The sequence below is a fragment of the Polypterus senegalus genome, chromosome 9, assembly GCF_016835505.1.
Source record: "Polypterus senegalus isolate Bchr_013 chromosome 9, ASM1683550v1, whole genome shotgun sequence".
Classification (NCBI taxonomy): domain Eukaryota; kingdom Metazoa; phylum Chordata; class Cladistia; order Polypteriformes; family Polypteridae; genus Polypterus; species Polypterus senegalus.
Window position 1 is genome coordinate 92,575,004 of NC_053162.1, and position 25,405 is coordinate 92,600,408.

The 25,405-nt window shown below is 36.1% G+C and overlaps 1 protein-coding gene across 3 annotated transcripts in view; it reads right to left on the minus strand.

The window, feature by feature from the left end:
- Positions 1 to 25,405, minus strand: part of kiaa0513 (KIAA0513 ortholog) — a 78,437-nt gene that overhangs the window by 17,921 nt on the left and 35,111 nt on the right. For 2 of the 3 annotated variants that reach the window (XM_039763484.1, XM_039763485.1), the window contains exons 3-10: positions 19,803 to 19,902; positions 17,271 to 17,344; positions 15,719 to 15,789; positions 14,833 to 15,040; positions 10,535 to 10,575; positions 7,797 to 7,872; positions 1,415 to 1,492; positions 706 to 735 (exon numbers count right to left, since the gene is read on the minus strand). In XM_039763484.1, the coding sequence (XP_039619418.1) occupies positions 706 to 735; positions 1,415 to 1,492; positions 7,797 to 7,872; positions 10,535 to 10,575; positions 14,833 to 15,040; positions 15,719 to 15,789; positions 17,271 to 17,344; positions 19,803 to 19,902 (678 nt within the window). The remainder of the gene's footprint in view (positions 1 to 705; positions 736 to 1,414; positions 1,493 to 7,796; positions 7,873 to 10,534; positions 10,576 to 14,832; positions 15,041 to 15,718; positions 15,790 to 17,270; positions 17,345 to 19,802; positions 19,903 to 25,405) is intronic. The other variant, XM_039763486.1, reaches the window with a different exon arrangement.

The following is a 25,405-nucleotide window of genomic DNA, read 5'->3' on the forward strand; positions in this document are numbered from 1 at the left end:
TCTTTTTTTTTTTTTTAATGAATAGGGCTTTATCTCGCTCACTACAAAAAATCTTCACATCAAAAAAGGGCACATATGTGAACATTGCAACCAAAAGTAAAGGTAGTTCTTATATAGTTCTTAGGTGGTTCTATTTTATAGTGTGCCAAATTACTTGGTTTCTACCTGGCGATATTTGGTTAATATTTTTTTAATCCTTATAATATCAGGAAATAAACCAAAATGAAACCACACATTCAACTAAAATCTGAAAAGCATTTTGTAGCAGAATCACTGCAGCAGGTCTAACAAATTCTTGCATCACCATCTAAGGGGTGCATTTTGATTGAGATGTCACAGCTAAGACAATTCAGAAGAAATGTATTTTGAAAGCAATGCACCATCAAAAATGGTGAGAATCAGTTAATTTTGTTAAGCAAGTACCAATAAAATGTATTACTTCTAAATTCCACTAGATGGTACAAGGCTAAAAAATCTTAGTTGTCCACAAATGCAAACATAAACAATTAAATGACACTTTTACTCCACAGAAAATATTAACAGTCTTTAAAAGTGACTCATGTAAATCGCCAGTGATACTGAAATTCATAGATATACACGATGTTTTAAAAAATCAGCTTTGCATTCATCACAGTTTCATTCATATTTCACAGCAGGTGCTAAAAACTTGAAGAAAGAGTCAGTACAGTGAATTGACAGACAGACCTCTTGTGTTTTTGCTCCCCAGCATTCCTCCTGGAGAGGCAGCAGGGCACAGGAAAACAAAAGGTTAAAAGATGCAAGTGAAAGACTAAAGAAAATGTGGATAAGAAGAAGAAGAACTGAGAAGTTGATGACAAACAGAATATAAAGAAAAAAAAAAGCATGCAAACAGAAATGAAGGAATTTTCTAATGGATATATTGGCTTAATAATGACAGCTTAACCATTATAATTACATTATGTTGCTGATTTGCAGACACTGACTTAAAAAAAAAATGACTTTAATTACTCAAGTATCAGCCATATTTACAGTGGTGGATATTTTTAAAGCTAGAGGCTACATAATTACAACCAGGACTACACAGAGGATTCAAAGATAATATGAATTTCATTGGTAGTTTATAAAACTCTTACTGTAATATTAAAATAACTGAAGCAACTCATTTTTAATGATTTGATGTAATTTACTAACAATCAAAAGTCCAATGTGTGCAACAAAGGGTACATCATTAGAGAAATGTATTAACTACTGCATGCAGTCAAAGAAAAATAATGTCATACAATTAACTTGTATTTACTGTTTAAATATTAAAAAATAGAATTTTACACTGCTTTACTTTAACCTCACAAATGCTTTAATACTGTAAATTTAGGGAAGACTGCTGAGTTGTTCTAAGTAACACCTTCATAGGCAATGCCATTATATTATCTACCTGGTAGTAGGAGACCTCTTCCTTCTCTCACAGTGGACTGCGTCAAAAAAGGCAGCATTCCAGAACCGAAGTGTGTGCCTGTGTTTATTGATGGAAGAAAATGGAATTAATCCCATACAAAAATCTAGAAATTCCTTGGGGTCAAACTTCCCTTTCCAGTCTCTTATAGTGGAAATGGGTAAATAGATTGGATAGAAAGCATTATGTTTAACTAACAAAATATACTGTACTACACAGAAAAGAGTGGCAAACAAAAACAATAAAATGATTATACCCCAAACATTTCAAAGCTTCCTATACCTTATAATAGTTAACACATATTCAGACCTGTAATTTAATAGCCCCCTTTAAACTTGTCAGTTTAACTGAGACATGCTTTATTACTCCGAATTTATTATAAAATAACTGTGCTTGCTTAAAAAGACCAGCAGATGGCAGCTTACAACACCAACAGCATCTGTACAGCACTCAGAAGGACACACTTCACATAAAATTAAGCTGACACATTTTACACAAATTAAATAAACTGAAATATTTCATTTGTGTCCGCTAACATATTTTGCAGAACTACCTGAAATGTTTTTTAGGCATTTGTTCAATTGAAGTTATTTTATTATGCTGGTATGTTACATTTTTGAGAAAATACTGTATATCCTCTTAATTACATAAAACAATGGATTATTGCTTTCATTACCTACCTATCCTAGCTTATTTTAATTTACTTATCAAATATATTATCGAGAAAAAAACATTTTAATGCCGGTCTTTGATAATCCTTATTGCAAATATATTAAATCAATATTGTTTCATTAGAATAGTGCACAATGACTTTCCAGTTACCTTCATTTAAAAAACAGTAATTTAAATTGTAACATTCTTACGCGTGTTCTACACATTAACAGTGAAACTCTTTTGGTTCTATTTATATTTATTTATTTTTTTAATAATAATTATTTGTAACATATAGTAAAGCTGCCTTCTTTCTGATATCAAACATAGTTGGTACCAATGCAGACTGAGTTCCTCCCCTGAATGCCTGCTAGTTATTAAGGAGTATAGTCTTGACACAAAAAAAGAACTGAAGTATACAGTCAACTACAGGAAACTGAGAAAAATCCATCCATCTATTATCAAACTCACTTAATTCAATTCAGGGTTGCAGCTGCTGGAACCTTTCCCAAAATAAAAGATAAAAAACCCAACACTGAGTGAGGTGCTAGATCATTGCAGCAAAATGGAGATGATTTACCAAAAGCAGAAATTTTATGCCCTATACTGCACTTCATATGTGACTAAAAGTTAAATCAGTATACTGTATATCCGTATATACGCATACCTGTATGATGCGGGAAAGTGAGATAATCATACATCAAAATGAGAACTGTTTAAATACTTTTCAAGTTGAAATTCTGTCAAGTACAGGGTGAGCCAAAAAGTACCACACTTCAAACATTTATTAGACTACTTTACGTTATAGGAAGATAAGTAAATAAATCAAGGTAAATAACATTCGATCTGACTTTTATATACAACGTACAGTGACGGCAAAAGTGCGATGGCTTCCACCTGCAGCTATAGACTCTTTAGTACGTGTGCTACTCTCCACGCTAGTGTTTAGATCTGGACGGTGTACGTGCCCAAAAAAGAAGTCTGAATGCATTCTTGTACTTTCACTTGCGTAATGAAGTGTCAGCAGGCACTTTCGTGTCATTACACATGTAATTTGTGAACATGCACTTGTCAATCAAATACAGGAAGCTCTGCAGTCTACTTGTGACTTTACGCTGTAGGAAGATAAGTAAATAAATCAAGGTAAATAATATTCGATCTGGTTTTTATATAAGTAACATATAAATGTTTCTTATGTAAAGACCATCACAAAACATAATCACAAATAGGACTTTGCCCAATATGTTGTCGAGCTCTGTAAGCCATGCTGCTTCGTTGAAGGACAGGTGTGGGGCAGACTGACTGGCAGGATGATGCCGGACCTCTTGCTGCATCCAAACAGTGCCATCTTTCGACTTTACTCCTGGTGCAGCTGCATTGCTCTTATATGTGAGTTGATGTTTCTTGAGGGGATGGCTTCTCTTTCTCTGATATAGAACCCTCATCCTCATCTGAGTTCACACCTCTGTTATAGCACGTCTTAATTTGAAAACAGCAGTGCCAGATCGGGGCAAGCGTGAACACGACGGAGAGAATAAAACTGAATTAAAAAAAAAAAGCTAATCTTTACAAGTACAATACATTTACACCAGCTGTTACAGGCTTAAATGAAATGTATGTTTTATTGTATAATAGTAACAATAAGAGCAGCTCACTACTCACTACCCAATACATTTATTTTGGGAAACAGGGAGGATCGAACCCGTGACCTCTTGATTATGAGTCAGCAGTTCTTACTGCTGTACTACCAAAGAAGTCTGACAACGAAGTACACTAACCCTATTTCTTTTTCTTCTGTTAAAGTGAATATAAAAGCGCAAATTTTCTGTTTTATTTGTACCTTTTGTGAAAATGCTTTTTTGATATTTGGACTTAAAAAGAGGATTCCGCCAAGCTGGTAAGTGAAGGCATTATCTAATATTAAAAACAATCTGATATTCATCGGAATGATGTGCCAACATTAAGTGTCTTAGGAGGAATCTTCACTTTATGAACCACTCAGCTATGCACCGGTCAACTCTTTACCGTACTTTATTTTGTTAAATAGTGGCTGCTGCTGGTTCTTCCGGCTCCTGTCCATGACAAAAGACCCAATGGTTCTACTACCGTAAAAGCAGCAAGGTTTGAAAATGCGACCTGTTGATTATGAGTCAGCAATTCTTACCACTGCACTACCAAAGAAGTCGTGACAATGAAGTACACTAACCCGATTTCTTTTTCTGTGGTTATAGTCTTGAATAAAAGTGCACTTGTTTTGTTATATTTGTACCTTTTGTGAAAGTGCTTATTTGATATTTGGACCTGTCTTCACACATTATACACTTCATGTCAAACATTTGTCGTTAGTACTAAAACATGAAAAAAAGTTTGTCTTTTAGGAATGTGTTCAACATTTCTTGTGTTTCCTGTCATCCTATACTTACATTGATTTTTGTAGACAAGGAACATACATGAAATGCACGTGGCTCCAAATAACAATATATTATTTAGCCTATACAGCTCTAGGTATTACCTCACTCCCTGATAAACAAGGTTTGAGCTAGGAAAGCTTTTTGCCCTTTCTGCAGGTAATTTAGCATGCTGCTTGCTGCTTGGGCTTATTGACACATTTACAAAAGAAGACGCTGATAGGGAAGTGCGAACAGATTTAAGGTGAGATGGGTTTATGAGTTTTTCCATAGGCTTTGGTAATTCTAGCATTAACCAAAGCTCATGACCATAGGTGAGAGTAGGGACATAGATCGACTGGTAAATTAAGAGCTCCTTCTTAACCACTATTGATCATTATAGTGAATGCATGATTACACTTGATCTGCCTGTCAATCTCACTATCCCTTTTTCCTTCACTTGTGACCTCGAGATACTTAAACTCCTCCACCTGAGGCATTAACTCCCCTTCCACTCAGAGGGGACAGTCCACCTTTATCCTCATGAGGTCCATGGCCTCACATTTGGAGTGATCCTCATCCCTACTACTTCATACTCAGTTGCAAACTGTCCCAATGCATGCTGGATTTCACAGCCCAATGAAGTCAACAGGGCCACGTCATCTACAAAAGCAGCGATTTCTGAAGCTACCAAACTGGACACTACATATGCCTTCTTTAAGTCCACAAAACACATGCAGACTGATTTAGCATACTTCCATGCCCCCTCCAGCATTCTTATGAGGGTAAATAGCTGAACCACGGTCCCACAGCCTGGATGGGATCTACATTGCTCCTCCTGGCTCTGAAATTCCAAAACTGGGTGCAGTCTCCTTTCCAGTACCCTAGCATAAGTTTTCCTAAGGATGCTGAAGAGTTGGAGCACACCTATCAGTCCCCCTTTTTAAAAGTGGAGACCACCACCCTGATCTGCCTATTCATGGGGCACTGCACTACCACAGCTGACCATACAACATGGCATGTCAGCCATGACAGCCCAAGAATATCCAGAGCCTCCAGCATTTCTAGGCAGGTTCTTAACCCAACTTTTTTTACTGCCCTTTTTTAATATTTATTTTTTGGTTCCCAGTTCCTTTCTTTGATATTGCATTTCAAAAATGTCTTAACAATGTGATTTTACTTTTACCGCAACTTAATAAAGATGTGTGTTTTGTACAGGAGCGACTGAATTCTTAATTATCTAACACCTGCAGCCTTAATACTTTTTTCAAAATAATCAACTGATAAAACAGGCAAGACAAAGGTGAAACAAATAAATTAGAAGTAAGCACAAGGCCAGATTTTATTGTATTTAAATTTGAAATAGCAATGGACATTTTATTTATTTACTTTTTTCTCATAACTACAAAAAGCACTATGGAGTATTTTAAGACTCTCAGACTAAATTTTAATATAGAAAGGTATCAGGCTTAATTAACCAAATTTTGTCACAGAAGACAAAAAAAACAACCATAATGTCCCAGTTCTGACAATGGAAAGTAGCATTCTAGAGCAGGGATTGCCATCTCCGGTTCTGGAGGACTGTGGCTGCAGGTTTTCATTCTAACCCTCTTTTTAATGAGTGCCCTATTTGTGCTTCTAATTAACTTCTTGTGAATTCACTTTAATTAAATTGCTTTTTTAAGATTTGTTCCTCAAAATTTCTTCATTATTCCTCTGAATTGCTTCATTTCTTTCCTTAATTGGTACCCAAAAAGAAATGAAAAGAGATGTGAGGGAGCCAATAAAAGACCAAATACGTCAAGGTCTCAAACTCCAACCAATTTCACTCCAACCAGCTGCTTAATGAGGTGCCAATTTTTGTCATTAATTAAACCCGTTCTTTAATTCCATGGCTTGTTGCTGCTCTCGTGGTACATTAGCAGACATCTCTGAGATGGTTGATTTTCTCTTTCTAACAGCACAGTTCTTCATTTTCAGATATTGTATGATAGACACCAGTTGTTTTGGCTCTTTTTCTATCTCATTATTTCTTGGCTGCTAATTGAGGAAAAAGAAACAATTAAGGGGTCTAAGTCTTCAAGAGAAAGTCAATTCAAATTAGTTGAAAAGAAGTTATTAGCAGCAAAACAGGACACTCATTAAGAAAAGGGTTAGAATTAAAACCTGTAGCCACGGTGTTCCTTCAGAGTTGGTGACCCCTGTTCTAGAGTACGTACAGATAGTTTTTGACTGAATTTATGCATATAATTTTGTGGTACTCTGAGATTTCAAAAACAATTAATATATCAGATGCAACGGAATTCCTGCTCAGATCTGTATGACTTCATGGGCATCATCTTAGCAGTAATAAATTAAACCTAAGCATTAAAGTAGAATCCAACAGAACACTATGAAAATGGCAAACTATAAGTCAGAGAAAGAGACACTTTCCATCTATCTGTTCAAACTAGTCCAGATCTCACCCTAACTTGATTCTGAAACATTGTGAAAAACAAACTACTTCTTGGTATCATACAAACCAACTATCAAGTGTTCCCAGTAATATACAACTTTGTACTGCCTTAAGTACTTTTCTTACTTTGAATCTAGCAATGGTGGGATATGCTCCAGCCCCCACAGCTCTGAGTTTTACTAAGTAAGTTTGAGAAAGTTCCTTTAGAAAATGGGTAGCAGTTAGTGCTGTCATTTCATAGCCTAAGTAGAATATGGCCAGATCCCAATCCAGGACAGTGCACATGTACAATATGTTTTATCTGTAACTGCTTAAGTTTTTATCCTTATATACATATAGGGTAGAACAGTTCCACAGTGATTAGCACTGGTGCCTTAGGAATTCAGTGTCCTAGGTTCAAATTCTGTGTGGAGTCTGCAGTTTTACACTTTATGCGCGTTTTCTTTCCAGGTACTCAATGTTTCCTACCATGTCCCAAAGACAATCACGTTAGGTTAATTGGGGAGTCTACATTTTTTTTATGTTTATATGGATGTCTGTATTGTGGGCACCTTGGATTGCATCCAATCTTGCCAGAATAGGCTCAGGTCCACAAAGAAATGAAATGGATTGTGTGTTTGAAAATGTTACATTAATTTATTTGTAGTAAGAAGAAAACATTTTCACTATATATTTATCAGCCTTTATTACAAGGACAATCTTCCAAGCATTCTAAATCCAATGAACACAGTTACAGTAATAGGAAAAATAAATATTTAATAAAAATTTAACTGTTTTTTTCATTATTACATTTCTCAACTTTTATTTAAATTGAACTTTGTTTGCACTTTTTTTTAGAATGAAATTCACTGTTCATAGTGTAGTAACATACCAGATTGGTTGTTGTTTAAGGTGCACATAAAGATAAATCTTCTCTCCCTTTTTTTCTTCAGGATAATCCAGTTGAACTAGAAGAAAAAGAAAAAGTTATTTTAAGCATTAAAAAAACTATTATTTCATTTATAGGAGCAACGTATTCAGAATTTTTAAAAGTGATTCCCATTACAAATTCATTGGCTGGTAGTTTACATATTAAGTATATAAAAAGAAAATAACAGTTCATAACCATGTATTTAATACATTTCAATTATCTGCAAAACTTAAGTTACCTATAGCACACCAAAAAAATATGCTCAGTGAAAACTGCATGCAAGAAAAACTGGTACAGGAAAAATGAGCACTGCGACAAATGTTCATAGCTAATGGATTGTACTTCATGTTTCAGACAGTTCTGACAGAATTGAATGTCTTGTGATGACAGAGCAACTGCTTCTGAAGAGTTTTTGTATGAGGAGATACTAAAATATATAATAGATAATAAAATATTTACAAAAATGTGAGGGGTGTACTCACTTTTGTGAGATACTGTATACATACATATATACATACATACATACACATATATATACACACATATACATACTGTATACATATACATACACACACACACACACACATATATATACATACATACACATATACAGTGCATCCAGAAAGTATTCACAGTGCATCACTTTTTCTACATTTTGTTATTCCAAAATGGATTAAATTCATTTTTTTCCACAGAATTCTACACACAACACCCCATAATGACAACATGAAAAAAGTTTACTTGAGGTTTTGCAAATTTATTAAAAATAAAAAAACTGAGAAATCACATGTACATAAGTATTCACAGCCTTTGCTCAATACTTTGTCGATGCACCTTTGGCAGCAATTACAGCCTCAAATCTTTTTGAATATGATGCCACAAGCTTGGCACACCTATCCTTGGCCAGTTTCACCCATTCCTCTTTGCAGCACCTCTCATGCTCCATCAGGTTGGATGGGAAGGATCGGTACACAGCCATCTTAAGATCTCTCCAGAGATGTTCAATCGGATTCAAGTCTGGGCTCTGGCTGGGCCACAAGGACATTCACAGAGTTGTCCTGAAGCCACTCCTTTGATATCTTGGCTGTGTGATTAGGGTCGTTGTCCTGCTGAATGATGAACCGTCACCCCAGTCTGAGGTCAAGAGCACTCTGTGCAGGTTTTCATCCCGGATGTCTCTGTATATTGCTGCAGTCACCTTTCCCTTTATCCTGACTAGTTTCCCAGTTCCATTCCGCTGAAAAACATCCCCACAGCATGATGCTGCCACCACTATGCTTCACTGTAGGGATGGTATTGGCCTGGTGATGAGTGGTGCCTGGCTTCCTCCAAACGTGACGCCTGGCATTCACACCAAAGAGTTCAATCTTTGTCTCATCAGACCAGAGAATTTTGTTTCTCATGGTCTGAAAGTCCTTTGGGTGCCTTTTGGCAAACTTCAGGCGGGCTGCCATGTGCCTTTTACTAAGGAGTGGCTTCCGTCTGGCCACTCTACCATACAGGCCTGATTGGTGGATTGCCATAGAGATGGTTGTCCTTCTGGAAGGTTCTCCTCTCTCCACAGAGGACCTCTGGAGCACTGACAGAGTGATCATCGGGTACTTGGTCACCTACCTGACTAAGGCCCTTCTCCCCCGATCGCTGTTTAGATGGCCGGCCAGCTCTAGGAACAGTCCTGGTGGTTTCGAACTTCTTCCACTTACGGATGATGGAGGCCACTGTGCTCATTGGGATCTTCAAATCAGCAGAAATTTTTCTGTAACCTTCCCCAGATTTGTGCCTCGAGACAATCCTGTCTTGGAGGTCTACAGACAATTTCTTTGACTTCATGCTTGGCTTGTGCTCTGACATGAACTGTCAATTGTGGAACCTTATATAGACAGGTGTGTGCCTTTACAAATCATGTCCAATCAACTGAATTTACCACAGGTGGACTCCAATTAAGCTGCAAAAACATCTCAAGGATGATCAGGAGAAACAGGATGCACCTGAGATCAATTTTGAGCTTAATGGCAAAGGCTGTGAATACTTGTGTACATGTGATTTCTCAATTTTTTATTTTTAATAAATTTGCAAAAATCTCAAATAAACTTTTTTCACATTGTCATTATGGGGTGTTGTGTGTAGAATTCTGAGGAAAAAAATGAATTTAATCCATTTTGGAATAAGGCTGTAACATAACAAAATGTGGAAAAAGTAATACGCTGTGAATACTTTCCGGATGCACTGTATGCACTAGGTTGTAGTATCCCTTTACTAAATCACTCTTGCACACCCTGGGAACAACCTTGTAATTGCGCTCCCATTGGGCAGCCCTGCAGAGTGCCATGGGTACCACCAGACGGAGGTGCCAAGAGTAGGTGTCCCTATTTTGAGGTGCTTCAGCCTGACCCAGAAATGCCTCTGCAGCAATGCTGTGGTTTCAAAGTACTGAAAAGTCCAGCATAAAAGGAGCCACCTCACCTCAATCTGGAAGTCAGAGTTGGGTCATTTTTGTCATTTGTCATTTGGAGTGGAGAAAAAAGAAAAAGTGAATTGAATTAAATTTGATTGCAGAAAAATGCATATTTCTTGAAATAAAAGGTTTTCTTGAACTCTGGACCATGTTTGTGCATTTGTGCAACTGTCTGGAAGAAAAAGACAGTTAACTAGAACATCTTTATTAACATTGCTATATAAGTATTATCAGATAAAAGTACCAGTCTTCTTAGGCTTCTCTTCAGGCTTATTCTCTGCATCTCTACAACAAAAAGAGGAAAAAAAAATTGAATTTAGTATGTATGTATTTTTTGTTTTTTTACTTTTATTTACTCTTAATGTATTTCGTGAACTTTAATTTTCTTTAATGTGTTGGTATACAGTATTTAAAGTATCAAGTCTTTTTGGATAACTATTAGATTGTTAATTGATGTAATGTTTTTTTTTTTACCTTGTAGCTTGTCTCAAGGCACTGTGATTGGCAACATTAGAACACTCTAGATGTGAACAGGCCATTCAGCCCAAAAAAGCTTGCCAGTCCTATCCACTTATTTCTTCTAAAAAACATTGAGCCGAGTTTTTGAAAGTCCGTAAAGTTTTACTGTCTACCAGCTTATTCCAAGTGTCTATCATTCTTTGTGTAAAGAAAAACTTTCTAATGTTTGTGCAAAATTTACCGTTAACAAGTTTCCAACTGTGTCCATGTATTCTTGATGAACTCATTTTAAAATAACAGCCCCGATCCACTATACTAATTCCCTTAATAATTTTCAACACCTCAATCATGTCACCTCTTAATCTTCTTTTGCTTAAACTGTATAGGCTCAGCTCTTAATCTTTCCTCATAATTAAACCCCTGTAGTCCTGGAATCAGCCTAGTTGCTCATCTATGAACATTTTCTAGCGCTACTATGTCCTTTTTGTAGCCTGGAGACCAAAACTGCACACAGTACTCCAGGTGAGGCCTCACCAGTGCATTATAAAGGTTGAGCATAACCTCCTTGGACTTGTACTCCACACAACATGCTATATAACTTAACATTCTGTTTGCCTTCTTAATGGCTTCTGAACACTGTCTGGAAGTCAATAACTTAAGAGTCCACTATGACTCCTAAATCCTTCTCATAAGGTGTACTCTCTATTTTCAGACCGCCCATTATGGAATGATATTTGCCATTTTCCAGTCCTTCGGAATCTCTCCAGTGCGCAGTAACTTTCTAAGAATATGTGTCAAGGGTTAATATATGTACTCACTAGCCTCCTTAAGAACTTCAGCGTAAATATTATCTGGTTCTGGTGATCTGCTTGATTTCAGCTTATTTAATCTGAGCAGTACTTCTCCCTTTACAATTTCGTTACAACGAACTGCCAGGGACCTAAAAACTATTTTGTTGTAATGAGATTCTGTATTTGTTGCTATAGTGCTTTGTTTAAGTTGCGCCCAGGCGTTTGCAATAATTTCAATAGCTTCTTTCGTGTTAATTTTAATCTTCTCCTGTCTACAAGTTATGATGACAAGAATTTTTCTCAGCATTTCCTTGCAATAATACACTTTCAGGGTGCGAATGATGCCCAAACCCAATGGCTGAAGCACTGCTGTGCAATTGAGTGGGTGGAATTCAACCCGAACATTATCTAAATGCAGAAGCCTGTTGTGGGCAGCACAATTATCAATCAGAAGCCGAATCATCCTTTTCTTCTTCTTCATATTGTGATGTTTCTCTTTTGGGATCCAAACAAGAACATCACACTGAAGTGCATCCCAAAGCGCGATTGCAAATCTGTGGAAGATTGTTTGTCCGTTGCCGGGGCAGGGCAACCGCAGGCTCACAACGCTGCAGTGAGGCGCCACGGAAGCGAATCCTAAAAGATCGTAGGCACGCTATAAGTCCCTGTCTTGCACCCCAAAAGATGAGGCTTAGTCTCAGTACTTTAACAAAACGAGCTTTATTCAGCTTGAAACAGGAACAGCTTGGTTATTTATTGTAGCTTGATCTGCCACTCTCCTATACTTAGAAACAGGATTCAGGCAGGGTCGTGCCCAGGTTAGTGGCCAAGTAATACTGTTCCCTGCATCACCCATCGAGATCTTTCCTGTTTGCTTTAGTGAAGAGCCGCCCCAGTGCTGTGTGCCTGCTGTTGCCCTGGCAACAGATAGAGAATATACCAAAGACGCAGCAATTGCACTTCGAGATGCTCTTCAGTGTGTTGTCCAATTGGAGGAGGTCCCAAGAGAGTTTGAAAACCTCACATTTTCTTGAATGAGTGCCTCATTAATAGGAATGTCTCTTGAGCAAGCATCACTGAACCACATAAAAACGGCTTTTTCGGTGTCTTCAAATGCAGCAGTTTGCATACATTTGCAGCCCACACCTGTCCTTCAAAGAAAAAGCACAGCATACAGAGCTCGCCAACATATCATGCAAAGTCCAGTTTGTGATTATGTTTTGTGATAGTCTTTATGTAAAAACATTTATATATTACTTATATAAAAGCCAGATCGAAAGATATTTACCTTGATTTATTTGCGTATCTTCCTACAGCGTAAAGTCACAAGTAGACTGCAGAGACTTTAGCTGCAGGTGGAAGCTCCTTTCACACCCTAACTCAACCGTGTTTGATCTTATTCAGGAAAATACCCCAGTCGCCCCACGGGAGAAAGACTTTTCGAGACTAAGGCCATAAAGCTTAAGAAAACGTTTCTGGACAAAGACAGAACTGTAACAGTTGCGTGGAGCTTCCACATGTAGCTGAAGTCACTTCAGTACACATGTACTTTCTCAGCATGCCTGTCTTGATCAAACAGAGGAAGCTCTGCAGTCTACTTGTGACTTTACTGACAGAGAGGTGTGAACGGATTTAAGGTGGAACGGGTTTACGAGTTTTCTCTTAGGCTTTGGTAATTCTAGTGTTAAAGTTAAATTTCGCACAAACATAACTTTTTGTTTTTTTTCTTTTTTTTTTTTTAAACACAGAGTTACCAAGTACTGTAGTACATAGTAAGACTTTAGGGACCTACATAATTAAAGACTTGATGTTATTTTGGAGGAATTATGAAGATTGAAATGGTGTTCTTGTATCAGTTTTTCTAAAAAGTTCTAATTTTACCAATGGAGTTCTAATGACACAGTGGCAGTCTGATTCAAGCTTTGTCGTGACTAGGACTTTTTTTAACTAATCCATTTGAAACCAAATTTTCTGCTATGTTTTATTAATATGATAATTTTCTTAAAATACAGTGGCATAGTGTACGTTGCTGTAGAGCCAAGGCAGAAAAATAGGAAAACAGCAAATATTTATTATACAGATCCCTCTCCTTTAGAAAGGGTTGACAAATCCCTATCTTTTTACATTTTTCACTCTGCTTTATTTTGTAAACTTTTTTCTCTTAGCAAAATATGTGAAACCACTAGTTGTTTAATTTAAAATGTGTTTGAGCAATTCCATGTTTGGTCTCTGACTCGTTCATTACAGTGTGCAAATGCCTTGTCTCAGTAATAAATGGACAATATTTATTGTGGCTAGACTGTATGCAAATCAAATCATCTATGCTTTTAAATGAACAAACACTTTTGACAAAGTAAAATTGGATCTACAAGCACATACACAATATTATTACTATTATAAATACTGCTAATACTGTAAGTTCCAGGGAACTTATGAGGACAATATATAATGAGATGTTGCCCCCAAGTCAAGAATGTTTCATGTTAATGTTAAGGGGGTGTTAATAGTATTAAGGAAATGCGTTACTTAACACTATCAAATTGATTGGTATTTTTTTAAAAAATAAACAAAGAACACTGTCTATCCTTTTGGTGTATTTATAAAATGTTCACCATAAATGCTGTTGTCTTTTCGATTCCAGATGCTTTGCAATGCCAGCTGCCAATTCATGTCAAATTCTAGCTACTAGAGTACAGTATTTTAAATTTAAATTGATATTAAAAGAAGCATTATTCAAGAACATCACATGTAAAAAAAATCTCTTATGAATATTTGTCATGTTACATTATCTTATTTGGAAAGTTTTACTCATTGTTCCACAAGTTATTCTGTATTTATCAGATGTGATTTAATTAAAATGGATTACTTTTTTGGCAAATTGTGATTGCTATATACTGTCCTTTGAAATAAGTGCTGCACTATATCTCAATTTCTTTTTCTTTACATGTTGACATTTTAAAATATACTGCAATGCTGAAACACATGCAAGTTTATTTTCTGCATGATTGTGGTTTAACTTATAAACATAAAAAGAAAATTACACTATCAAATTTGATTCAGTAACATCAGAATATGAGGATGAGTGTTTTGTTTCATTTTCTGAATTGTATTATCTACTTCTATTTAGTTTTACAAGTATTGAAAGAATTACATTTTTATGTTATTCAACTACAATTTTGAATAGATTACAAAAAGCAAAAATCCACAAGTCCTTTTATTTTTTTGTCTACAATAATTCTTTCAATTTTATGTTTTTATTGTCATTAATGAAAAAAAAAGAACTACTACTCACTCATTTTTCTTTGTTAAGGGGCCTCTCAGCTTGTTTTCAAGACCTCCAAAAAATCCCTTAACATTTTCTGTCTTACTACTCGTATTTTTAAGAAGCCGTTCAGCAATGTCTTTCTTCTCTGACAGCCACGTGTTGGCAGATTTTATGTAGGAATCAATGCCACTGGATGGTTTTTCCATAAATTCATTTGGGGACAGATGCATTTTTCCTATAATTTGTAAATTAAATAAAATTAGGCCAAAATGTTAATTAACAATATCTTAAAACTGGAACAAATAGTTTTCCATCAAAATACTAATTCTTGTTCTGCAGTTGCCTAAGAAAACTTAAATATGACGTTATCCTTCCAACCATGCCTTAATTTAATGCATATTTCTTTTATGTAGCTGAGATTTGTTCATATTTATATATAGTATTTCATCTGTACAACAACATCAGTCACTGTACAAGTTCATGCAAAATAGAGGGCTGCTCTCCAAATTTACTTTCCTTTGTATTCAGGAATGTTTGCTGGAAAACTATTTTTCATTTCAAATGTCAACACTTTATCTTGTTTGGTCTCATTCCTCTCTTCCTTTATCATGGTGCATTGTGCTATTCTGTCCTTTCCTTCAAATGGCCACATCCCCCCAACCTTTTTCTTCATCATATGATGTACAGTTTTCTCCAATGCTCTTTAAATAAACTCTGTACTCATTTTCATTTCTTTTAATGCAACCAAAAATGTCACTTAAATCAGTCAAGTATTAATAAAATAATCTTGGGTTAGATGTAATGAATTATACAATAAATAGACAGTCAATGAAATTTAGTATATAACAAAATTTTTTGAAATATTAGTAGTTAATGTAATCTACATTACAGAAGTCAAAAAAGTAACACTTACCTATATAATAATATGTGAAGCACATGGTCATCAGATTTTTGGCTGGACCAAAGTCATCTGTTTGGTAGCACCTGCAAGAAATCCCACAAACCTATTATTGATTTTCTGTGTAACATACATATGGAAATATAACTCATTTCTTATGCAAGTGTCCCAGAAATATAAACCAAGCCTCCAAGTGGATCAAATTTAGTTCACTGCTTGGATGCAGCCCTTGATGGACAATTATAGAATTAAATGCATACTCAGATACAAAGAGACCCAAGTGACAGCCAATTAAGCTGGAGGCAAAATAAATGCACTATGAAGGTCAATAAGTAGGATGAGAAGGTTCAAAGGCTTGTGTGCAATGTTCTCCTGTAGCAGCAGTTATGTTGTTTCATTTAATCAAAACAAGCATCCTATTAATTATGTGAAATGAAAACTTAAGGTAGCAAAACCTGTCAGCCACTGGAAGAAGCAGGATGCACTGCATTGAGCAGATGCCCAGAAATGACTTAACAAAAAATTTTGAGGTAGTTTTGTACAATTAGTGAGTTAGTTTTGTATAATTATCCCTAAAAGTGTTAATTGTGAAAAATGTGAAGATGATAGTACATTTATATGGAGTAGCTAAGGACAAATTTAAAATCAACTCATGGATTGACCAAATATAGTGTTTGTGGTTTAACATAATATTATATGTCCACATGTATATGTGTTTATATACTTGATGATTTTATCAATTGTTATGCACTTCTACACATTTTATACAATTATAGCTATAACTGGTTAAGCAACTTGCTCAAGGCCATGTGACACAGTCGATGGAAAGGAGTAAACTGGGATCCATATGGTCTTAATTCCACAGCTACACTACCAAATGGAATAGTTATTTTTGCTGGTGCAGTACACGTCATGTTTTGATTGCTTTTTTCCTTTGCAGTACTTACTGATGAAGAGCTCTTTAAAACTAAAAAAAAGACTGAAATAAAGGGAACAGGAGTACAAAAGTTTACAAGGGGTACAAGATGTAGCATTCTCTACTCATGAAGAGTTAGTCACAATAAATTTAAATTCAGTAACCACAAGGACAGACAAATATTTCCAAATGAACTCAATTCTTCTTATCAAAAACCATATATATCACTTATTGTATCACCGTTGGACGGCTCGGTGGCGTAGTGGGTTGCGCTACTGCCTTGCAGTTAGGAGACCCGGGTTCGCTTCCCGCGTCCACCCTGCGTGGAGTTTGCATGTTCTCCCCGTGTCTGTGTGGGTTTCCTCTGGGTACTCCGGTTTACTCCCAGAGTCCAAAGACATGCAGGTTAGGTGCATTGGCGATTCTAAATTGTCCCTAGTGTGTGCTTGGTGTGTGTGTGTGTGTGCTCGCCCTGCGGTGGGCTGGTGCCCTGCCAGGGGTTTGTTTCCTGCCTTGTGCCCTGTGTTGGCTGGGATTGGTTCCAGCAGACCCCTGTGACCCTGTAGTTAGGATTTAGCGGGATGGATGGATGGATGTATCACTGTTCAAAATAGGCAGAACAAATTGAAAATGTGAAATAGTTCAACTTACTCAAAAAGAACAACAGCAAATGACTGGACAAGCCTGTAGAATGTCTGTTCTGAAACACATTTTGAATTGCACCGCTGGGGAAAACACAAAAAACATTTTTCTTTATTAAAATGTATTACCAAACTAAACAGTGTCAACAAAAATAACAGATAATGCAATCATATAACATTTAGAAATGAAACAGAGGTCTCTACAAAGCTAAAGTCACAATAGTACTTTCCACTTCGTGCCAAACCACCTCTTTCTAACTTGCGTTGTAACTTTGTTTACTGTGAAAATAAATGTATTATCTGGTTATGAATAGGGCAAAGTCAGGCTGTACTCAACCTGTGTTATTAATAATGAAAAACCATATGGGGTAGGATGAAGAAATCAGGTGATGTGCAGTTACAGCCTCAATGTTTTTTTATGAAGTGCCTCCTACATGCATTCTACCAGATTTGCTTATCTTTAGTCACCTGCAAAGTACATATTTATATTTATAGTAATTCTAATCCATCATTTTTTATAAAATGTACTGTGAAATGAAATACCAAGTGCAGTTAGCATCTGAGATGAGAAATACAGAATTGAAAGCTAAGTTGGAGTGCTAGCATGCAAGAGGCTTAAGCATATAACCTTAAAAAAAATAAGCAAACACTCACTAAAATTTCTGGGCTATAAACAAAGCTTCATCATTTTAGGATACCACAATATCAGGAAATATGTTGTTACCTGGAGGTGTATCAGGAGCATTCACACAGTGCTATTAAGGTTAAGTGTAACAAGAACATTGACTGGGCAAGTACCATCACTAACAGCCTCTCTTTTCTCACGTGCAAACCAGGGGGTGAGTCCCACGACAAACACTAACATCACTCCTGCTTCATCTCTGGGGTACCATCCCTTCCACCCCATGGGCTATTTAAAGAACAGCATCAATGGGAAACATTTCTGGACTAGCATCAGAACCAAATGGAGCTCTGTAGCAAAGAGTAAATCCAATCCATAGCCTGAGAGAGAAAGGCACTGAACAATGCCTTCATCCAGGTGGCCATCATATTCTGATTAATAAAATTATTATTTTTTTTTTATACTTTTAATAAACTCATGCTTTGCGTGGTAGTTAAGTATCCAATATCACTGGGATAGGCTCTTGCTCATTACGACTTCTTTAATGGAAAAAGGAGATTTGAAAAATGGATGGGCAGATATCTAAGAGGGAGTAACCAACTGTATCTGAAATATGTATAAAAGCGGGGACTAAGGACCAGGCACACCTTGTAAAATATAATCTGTGAACATATGTTATGCAACTAATTGTTTCCCAAAAAGGTCATTTCAGATGCATAGCCTCATAAACCAGTATCAGGATGATAAATGCCTCAGTTATCATGACCAATTTCACTACCTTTAACAGAATATTTATTATCTGATTCCTTTATAAATTTCTGACCTGTGCTTTTCCACTACATAATAATTAGGCCAATTTTAAAGTTCATTAGTGCTGTAACTAAAAATCTGCTTTAAAGTAATTCCCCTTTGAGGGGTCTACATAAAGAATAAGTTCAAAATCATTATTACAGCAATGAGGTCATTCATCATAGTCCTGGATTTGTCAATGTAATGTTGTCTACCTCAGATCAATAAGTATAGTAATGGAAGCTGTGGCACGCGGCTGGAGGTGGTACCCAGCCGGGACGCCCAGGAGAACCAGTGGAGGGCTTGTGCCTCCTCCAGACCACAAGGGGGCAACCGCCCTGGTTGCACTGGGGACCACGGGTGCAGAGCTTGGAAGCTCAACTCTGTACGGGCTCGTGGTCACCACCAGGGGGCGCCCCGGTGCCTGAAGAGCCCTGGACCTCAGCACTTCCGCCACACCAGGAAGTGCTGGGAAGAAAAGAAGACTGGGGACACTCGGAGGGCTTCCGGGTGCGCAGCCGGCACTTCCGCCACACAGGTCCATGGAGGAGTGTCGGGAAGCAGCTGGAGCCCATCCGGGCTGCTATAAAAGAGGTCGCCTCCCTTCATTCGGAGTCAAGAGTCAGGTGGAAGCAGACTGGAGTCTGGAGAGAGGAGTGGAGGCGGCCAGAAGGAAGGCACTGGAGAGTGAGGCCTGGACTTTTGGGGGATCAGTGCTGGAGGTACTGGGTTGTGCACTTGACGAAACTGTAAATATGGTAAATAAAATGTGTGTGCTGGGTGACAAAGCGTTGTCCGTCTGTCTGTGTCCGGGCCACGTTCCACAAAGCAAATAATTTAATTTATGCACAATACTTTGTGCTTTACTGATTTTATTTTCTTGACATCTTTGGTTTTTACTGAAGTCACATTTATTGTTAATAGAATTAATTTTAACCTTTAACTTGTTAATACAAATATGCAAATTACAAAAACAAATGGCGAGTGATTGATGGTGAATATTTTGCAAAGTAATTGTACATTATACCAAAAGACAGTAACATACAAAAAGCTACATATTATTTAAATATGCTTCTAATACATAAAAGCTGAAATACAAAACAAAAACATAAATGTTTATTTGAATCTCACCTGGGCACTGACGTATTTGGCAAACCATTCCCTTTCTTTGCTATTGTCCCCAGAGCACAGCTGGCCAAACCGTGCTTTCTCCTCTTGGTCAATTTCCTCTCTAAATAAAGGTAATGTATATTAGAAACTTTCCCTTACTGTTTAATAATGTATAATCCTTTTAGAAAATGTTCAAACCTCTTGCCTTTTTTTTGCATTTTGTTATGTTGAAGCCTTATGCTAAAATTGTTTACATTTGTTTCTTCTCCACATCAAGCAACAATCAGTACACCAGAATGACAAAGTGAATAAAGTATATTAAACATGTTTGCAAATTTATTAAAAATAAAGTATTCAGACCCTTTGCTATTGTATTAGAAATCTTTCTCAGGTGCATCGCATTTTATTGATCATTGTTAGGATGGCTCTACACCTTGGAAAATCGGGGAAGAAGTGCCTTGGTAAAAGAGGTGAACAAGAAACTGAGGGTCATTCTACCTGAGCTGCAAAGGACCTGTGTGAAGATGAGTGAAAGTTCCAGAAGGACAACCAATACAGCCACCATACCACAGAACTAGGCTTTATGGCAAAGTGGCCAAACAGAAGCTCCTCTTTAATAAAAGACAGGTGAAAGCCCATTTAGAGTTTGCACAAAGGCACCCAAAGGTCTCTCAGATTGAGAAATAGGATTCTTTGGTCTGATGATAGCAATACTGCATTGCTTGGGCTCAGTTCTAAGCAACATATCTGAAGGATACTTATTACTTGCACAATACCACTTAAACAGTAAAGCAGGACGGTTGCAGCATCACGGTATGGAGTTGTTTTTCAGCAGCAGGGACTGGGAGACTAGTCCAGGGCAAGGGAAAGCTAAACAGAGCAAAGCACAGAGATACCTTTAATAAAAACCTGCTTCAGAGTGTTCAACAGGACAATGACCCTACGCACAAAAGCAAAGGCAACTCAGGAATGGCTTAGTGATAACTCTGAGAATATCCTTGAATGGCCCAGCCATAACCCACACCTAATCAAACATCTCTGTAGAGATATGAAAATAGCTGTCCACAAACATGCTCTGTCCAGCCTAACTGAGCATGAAATTACAAAGGATGGTAGAATATTCCTCAATCCAGGTGTGTGCAGCTTGACGTGTCATACCCAAGAAGACTCCAGGTCGTAAATCCTGCCAAAGGTGCTTCAACTAAGTACTGAGTAAAGGGTCTGAATAGTTGTATTGATCTGATATGACATTTATTTATTGTTTTATTTTCAAAAATTTCTAATATCCTGTTTTGGCTTTCTCATTTTTGGAAATTTAGTGTTGCTTAGTCAGGGAATATATTCATTTAAATTATATTAGTACAAGACAGCAAAATAACAAAATGTGTAAGAAAGCAGACAAACAAGAAAGTGAGAAGTCAGAATACTTTCTGAATGCGTTGCGTATGTTCTACCTTCCATTCCATCCACATAAATGGGGAGATTTGGTGACAGAAAAGGTATTAAACTGTAAAAATCATGCCTAAACCTATAAAAGATTGACTCAACAAAGTGATAAAAGATGAAGAGGAAGAACAACATGCTATGGTTTCTCTACCACCTTGAATGTATTAAGAGGTTTCAGACAATGGATTTTTGTATAAATCACATTTGTTTCAAAGAGTTGTTAAATTTCTTGTACCTTGTGCTTTAAAGACATCATAAACAGACCCCAATTTGAATCAAAATTGCTAAATACACCAGTCTAAAAACAATAAGCCAGTTCATACAGCTTACAAAAAGGAAAATACAACAAAAATATCATTTCAGAACTTTCATCTGAAATCTCCTACAAAAATGGAAACCTGTAAACAATATATTTGCTGGGCAGCACAGTGGTAGTGGTGCTGCCTTACAACAAGGAGGCTAGGGTTTGCGTCCTGGGTCCTCCCTGTGTAGAGTTTGCATGTTCTCCCCATGTCCACATGGATTTCCTTCAAGTGCTCCAGTTTCCTGCCACAGTTCAAAGACATACAAGTTCGGTGAATTGGCCACGCTAAATTGGCTCTACTGTATGTTTGTGTGTGTGTGTTTATCCTGCAATGGACTAGCACCCTATCCAGAAATTGTTCATGCCTTGAGCACTATGGTTACTGGGACAGACTCCATCTTCCCCATGACTCTGCTCAAGATAAAGTAGGGTTGGAAGATGGTTGGATAGATTTGCTAAATTAAAGCTAATTAACATTTTACAGTTGTTTCATTGTATTTACATATTATTTCTAATAGAAGCTCTAAAGAAGAGTAAAAAATAAAGTGCTACTGTCTTTTACGTGAAATATGCATTGACTTGTGATCAAATTATCCATAAATCAAAAATCTGGTATTCAAACCTGGTTTAAACTCAATGTGTATGCTGTGACGTGACACAGTTAAAACATTGTCCAGTTTGCAAGCCACTTAAGAATTTTCTACTTGATAACAAAGACATTAAATTCTGGTCACGATTCCATAACAGCATTCTGTTTTAGCTGAACTCTCAGTCAGCATTTCTGATAACAACTGCCATACAATTCATGAAAATAGGTTAGAATGCCAGGATGAGTCTATTCTTTAAATTGTTCAATACAGACAATTATAAAAAAACAATGTTTTTTCTTTGACATAAAATTAATTCCAGTGAAGCTTCTGTATGTACTGCTCCACGTCACTGTACCATCTACTGAATTGCAACAGCATTTTATATATTTCTTCCTCAGTGGGATTGACATCAAGCACCCAGATTTAACTAAATTGAAGAATGCCATCATTTCTTAAATTGTATTCTTTAAATGTTTCAGACTTCCATGTGTTTTTTTTCCCATTTCTGTACATTAAACGTTAGAGGCCCATAACTCTACAAAGTTAACTTCATGCCCTTTAATTTGTAAAAACATCTCCTTTAAAGAAAAGAAAACAAAAAAGGGTCTATACAATGCTAATATTGTAATCATTTTTGAAAAGCTCAACTTAAAGCTTGTGCTTTTTGTACAGTTTCTGCTGTTAGCTATTTTTGTTCTTTGTTACGCTGGCATATTTGCCTTTTTTATTTCAGCACAATAGCATGTAGGATATGTGAAGTATTTAGGCTTTTTAATACCATGTTCAGTTTTTTGTTTGTCTCCTTGTTACTAACAAATGTTGACAGCCCTGTGGGACATTTGCACCAATTATTGTGTATATGCCTATTGGTCATGACAGCAGCACTTTTTGAATAGGTGGTGCTTATGGGCTAAATACGATATAGGATTTCCTATAATTTTATGTATGCAAAAGCTTGTAGTCTGGACTCATTACTTGATATTATTTGGATTGTCTCTGTGCATAGTTATTAAACTAAAATGTAAGACAAATGCTCATACTTGATGTTAGTTCATATACTCCAAAAGGCTATGTAGTTATTAGGCATAAAATCAGTGACATGCTTATATGCAGTGGAGCTATTATGCAAACATCATTTTGACCTACCGACATTGTTATTAAATCATTTAAGAAAGAATGCAGCAAGCATATAGGAAACCAGAACAATGATAAAGCAGCAATTCTTTATATTGTAAGTAGTAAAATTAATATCAAAAACAACTTTCAATTGACCCAACAGATGATATATAATAAAGTTAAAATAACTACATCAACATGACCACTCAAAATTTTATTAATTTAATCACATTTGCAAAATGTAATATAACAGACAAAACATCTGTGTCTATCTGAAACCATTATAAAGTTAGGCATCAGTTTCATTTTATTTTTTGCTTCTGTGCTGAACAGTTTTCCATAACGCCTGTAACTGCACACTGATTTTTCATTTGTAATATTTGAACACTTTATATTCTGCTTAAAATATAGTCAAAATATCCATCTATATGACAGTTGTTACCCATTTAGTAAAAATAGATCATGACTTTTTAGTGGCATTGCAAATTTTTATTAAATTCTCTCTGACAACACTTGCGTTAAACAGGACACTGTAAATCAGTTACATATACATGATTTATGTGCACAGTGTGTAAGACATAATTAATCAAGGCAAAATTATATTTCTGTAGCATATCCCTGATATTAATAATAATGTGTAATGATTTCACAGATTTACCTTATACTCTTTAAAACTTATCCTAGTGCCAATGCCATTACTAACTGCTTCTCAAGTAGTAGTGGATGGGTTTTTTTTGTAGATACCCACAGCACACAGTAAGTGAAGAGACGGCTGTTAAACCAATAGAATGAATTTTTAACATTTTTAGAAAAGTTTCTTTTAAATTTGCAAAAAAAATGGTTGGGATATAAACCTCCTGCCATTGAAAGGCTTTGCTAAGTCTCTGCTCTCCTTCTCCACCCAATCAGTCTGTGACTAGCTCCAAATACAGTGGGCAATTATATGACTGATCTAGCAACACTGTTACTTGCAAATCAAAAAATAACATAACATAAGCAACTAAGTTAAGTTAAAAAAAAAGTGCAAGTTTTTATTTTTTGTAACAAGTCGGATAGAAAATACAATTTAACTGATTGAAAAAAAATTCAAAGAAATTTTAATTTTATGTTTATGTTATATATTCTGTAACCTAACTTTCTGCTTAAAGTAATTTCTCCAATAATAACTAACTGTAACTGACAGCTGTAATCATTTTATTTATTCCATAAATTATAAAGAAAGAAAGTGGGTTTAAAAAGGGAAAGGAAGGTTAGCTATTTTTAATTAAACATTAAAATTTTAGTTTCATAGAAACTACCTGAAAATCATACAGATTCTCGTAAGCTTTTGTAAAACTGTTTGCCTGAACACTAAGGAAATACAACAACACCCTTGATCAATGCATAGGTGACTATAAACTACACCCATATTTGACAGACAAACAGAAAGAAACAAACAGTAAAGGGTAGATATATGTTCATAGCTAATAATTCAGTCTGGGCTTCTTCCCTCAGGGTGTTAGTTGTTGTTACCTGCAGCTCTTAAACATAACATGCACACAGTGTTCATTGACATTTTAAGAGCTCCCACATAGCTATTCTGGTTATCTTGCAAATGTTTAAAAAGGGTACTGTAAAATAAAATAAATACATTCAGAATTTGTCCAGACTCCGTTCTTTTCAAAAATTCAATGCAAGTATTATTTATCTAAAACTTTATACAGGACTGAAAAAATACTGGTTTTAGTTTCAGTGAAAAAATAACTTTTACCATGGGCCTACTTTTTAGGTTGCACTACACTGTAGGCAGAGTCTACAACATAATGCTTGTAATCATATGGCCATTTTTTTTTCTTAAATTTCACACACATTTCTTTCCTTAATCTGTACATTTTCTTTTAATCTTGGCCCTAAATTTTTTTCATCTCCCATATAACAACATATGGAGGTTTTCATGTGCTTGAGAGCAATTTTATAATAGGTTTTATATTGAATTAACGTGATAATTATGGATATCTCATGTATCTTGCCATGTGAACACACCAAATTTATTCAATGATGTATTTCCGCTTGATAACTGAGGAATAAATACTGCCTAAAATAAATACTAAAAACTTTAAAATACAACATTATTAGATCAATGTCAAATGAATTAGTAAATTTTGAGATTATTCAAGATACATTAATTT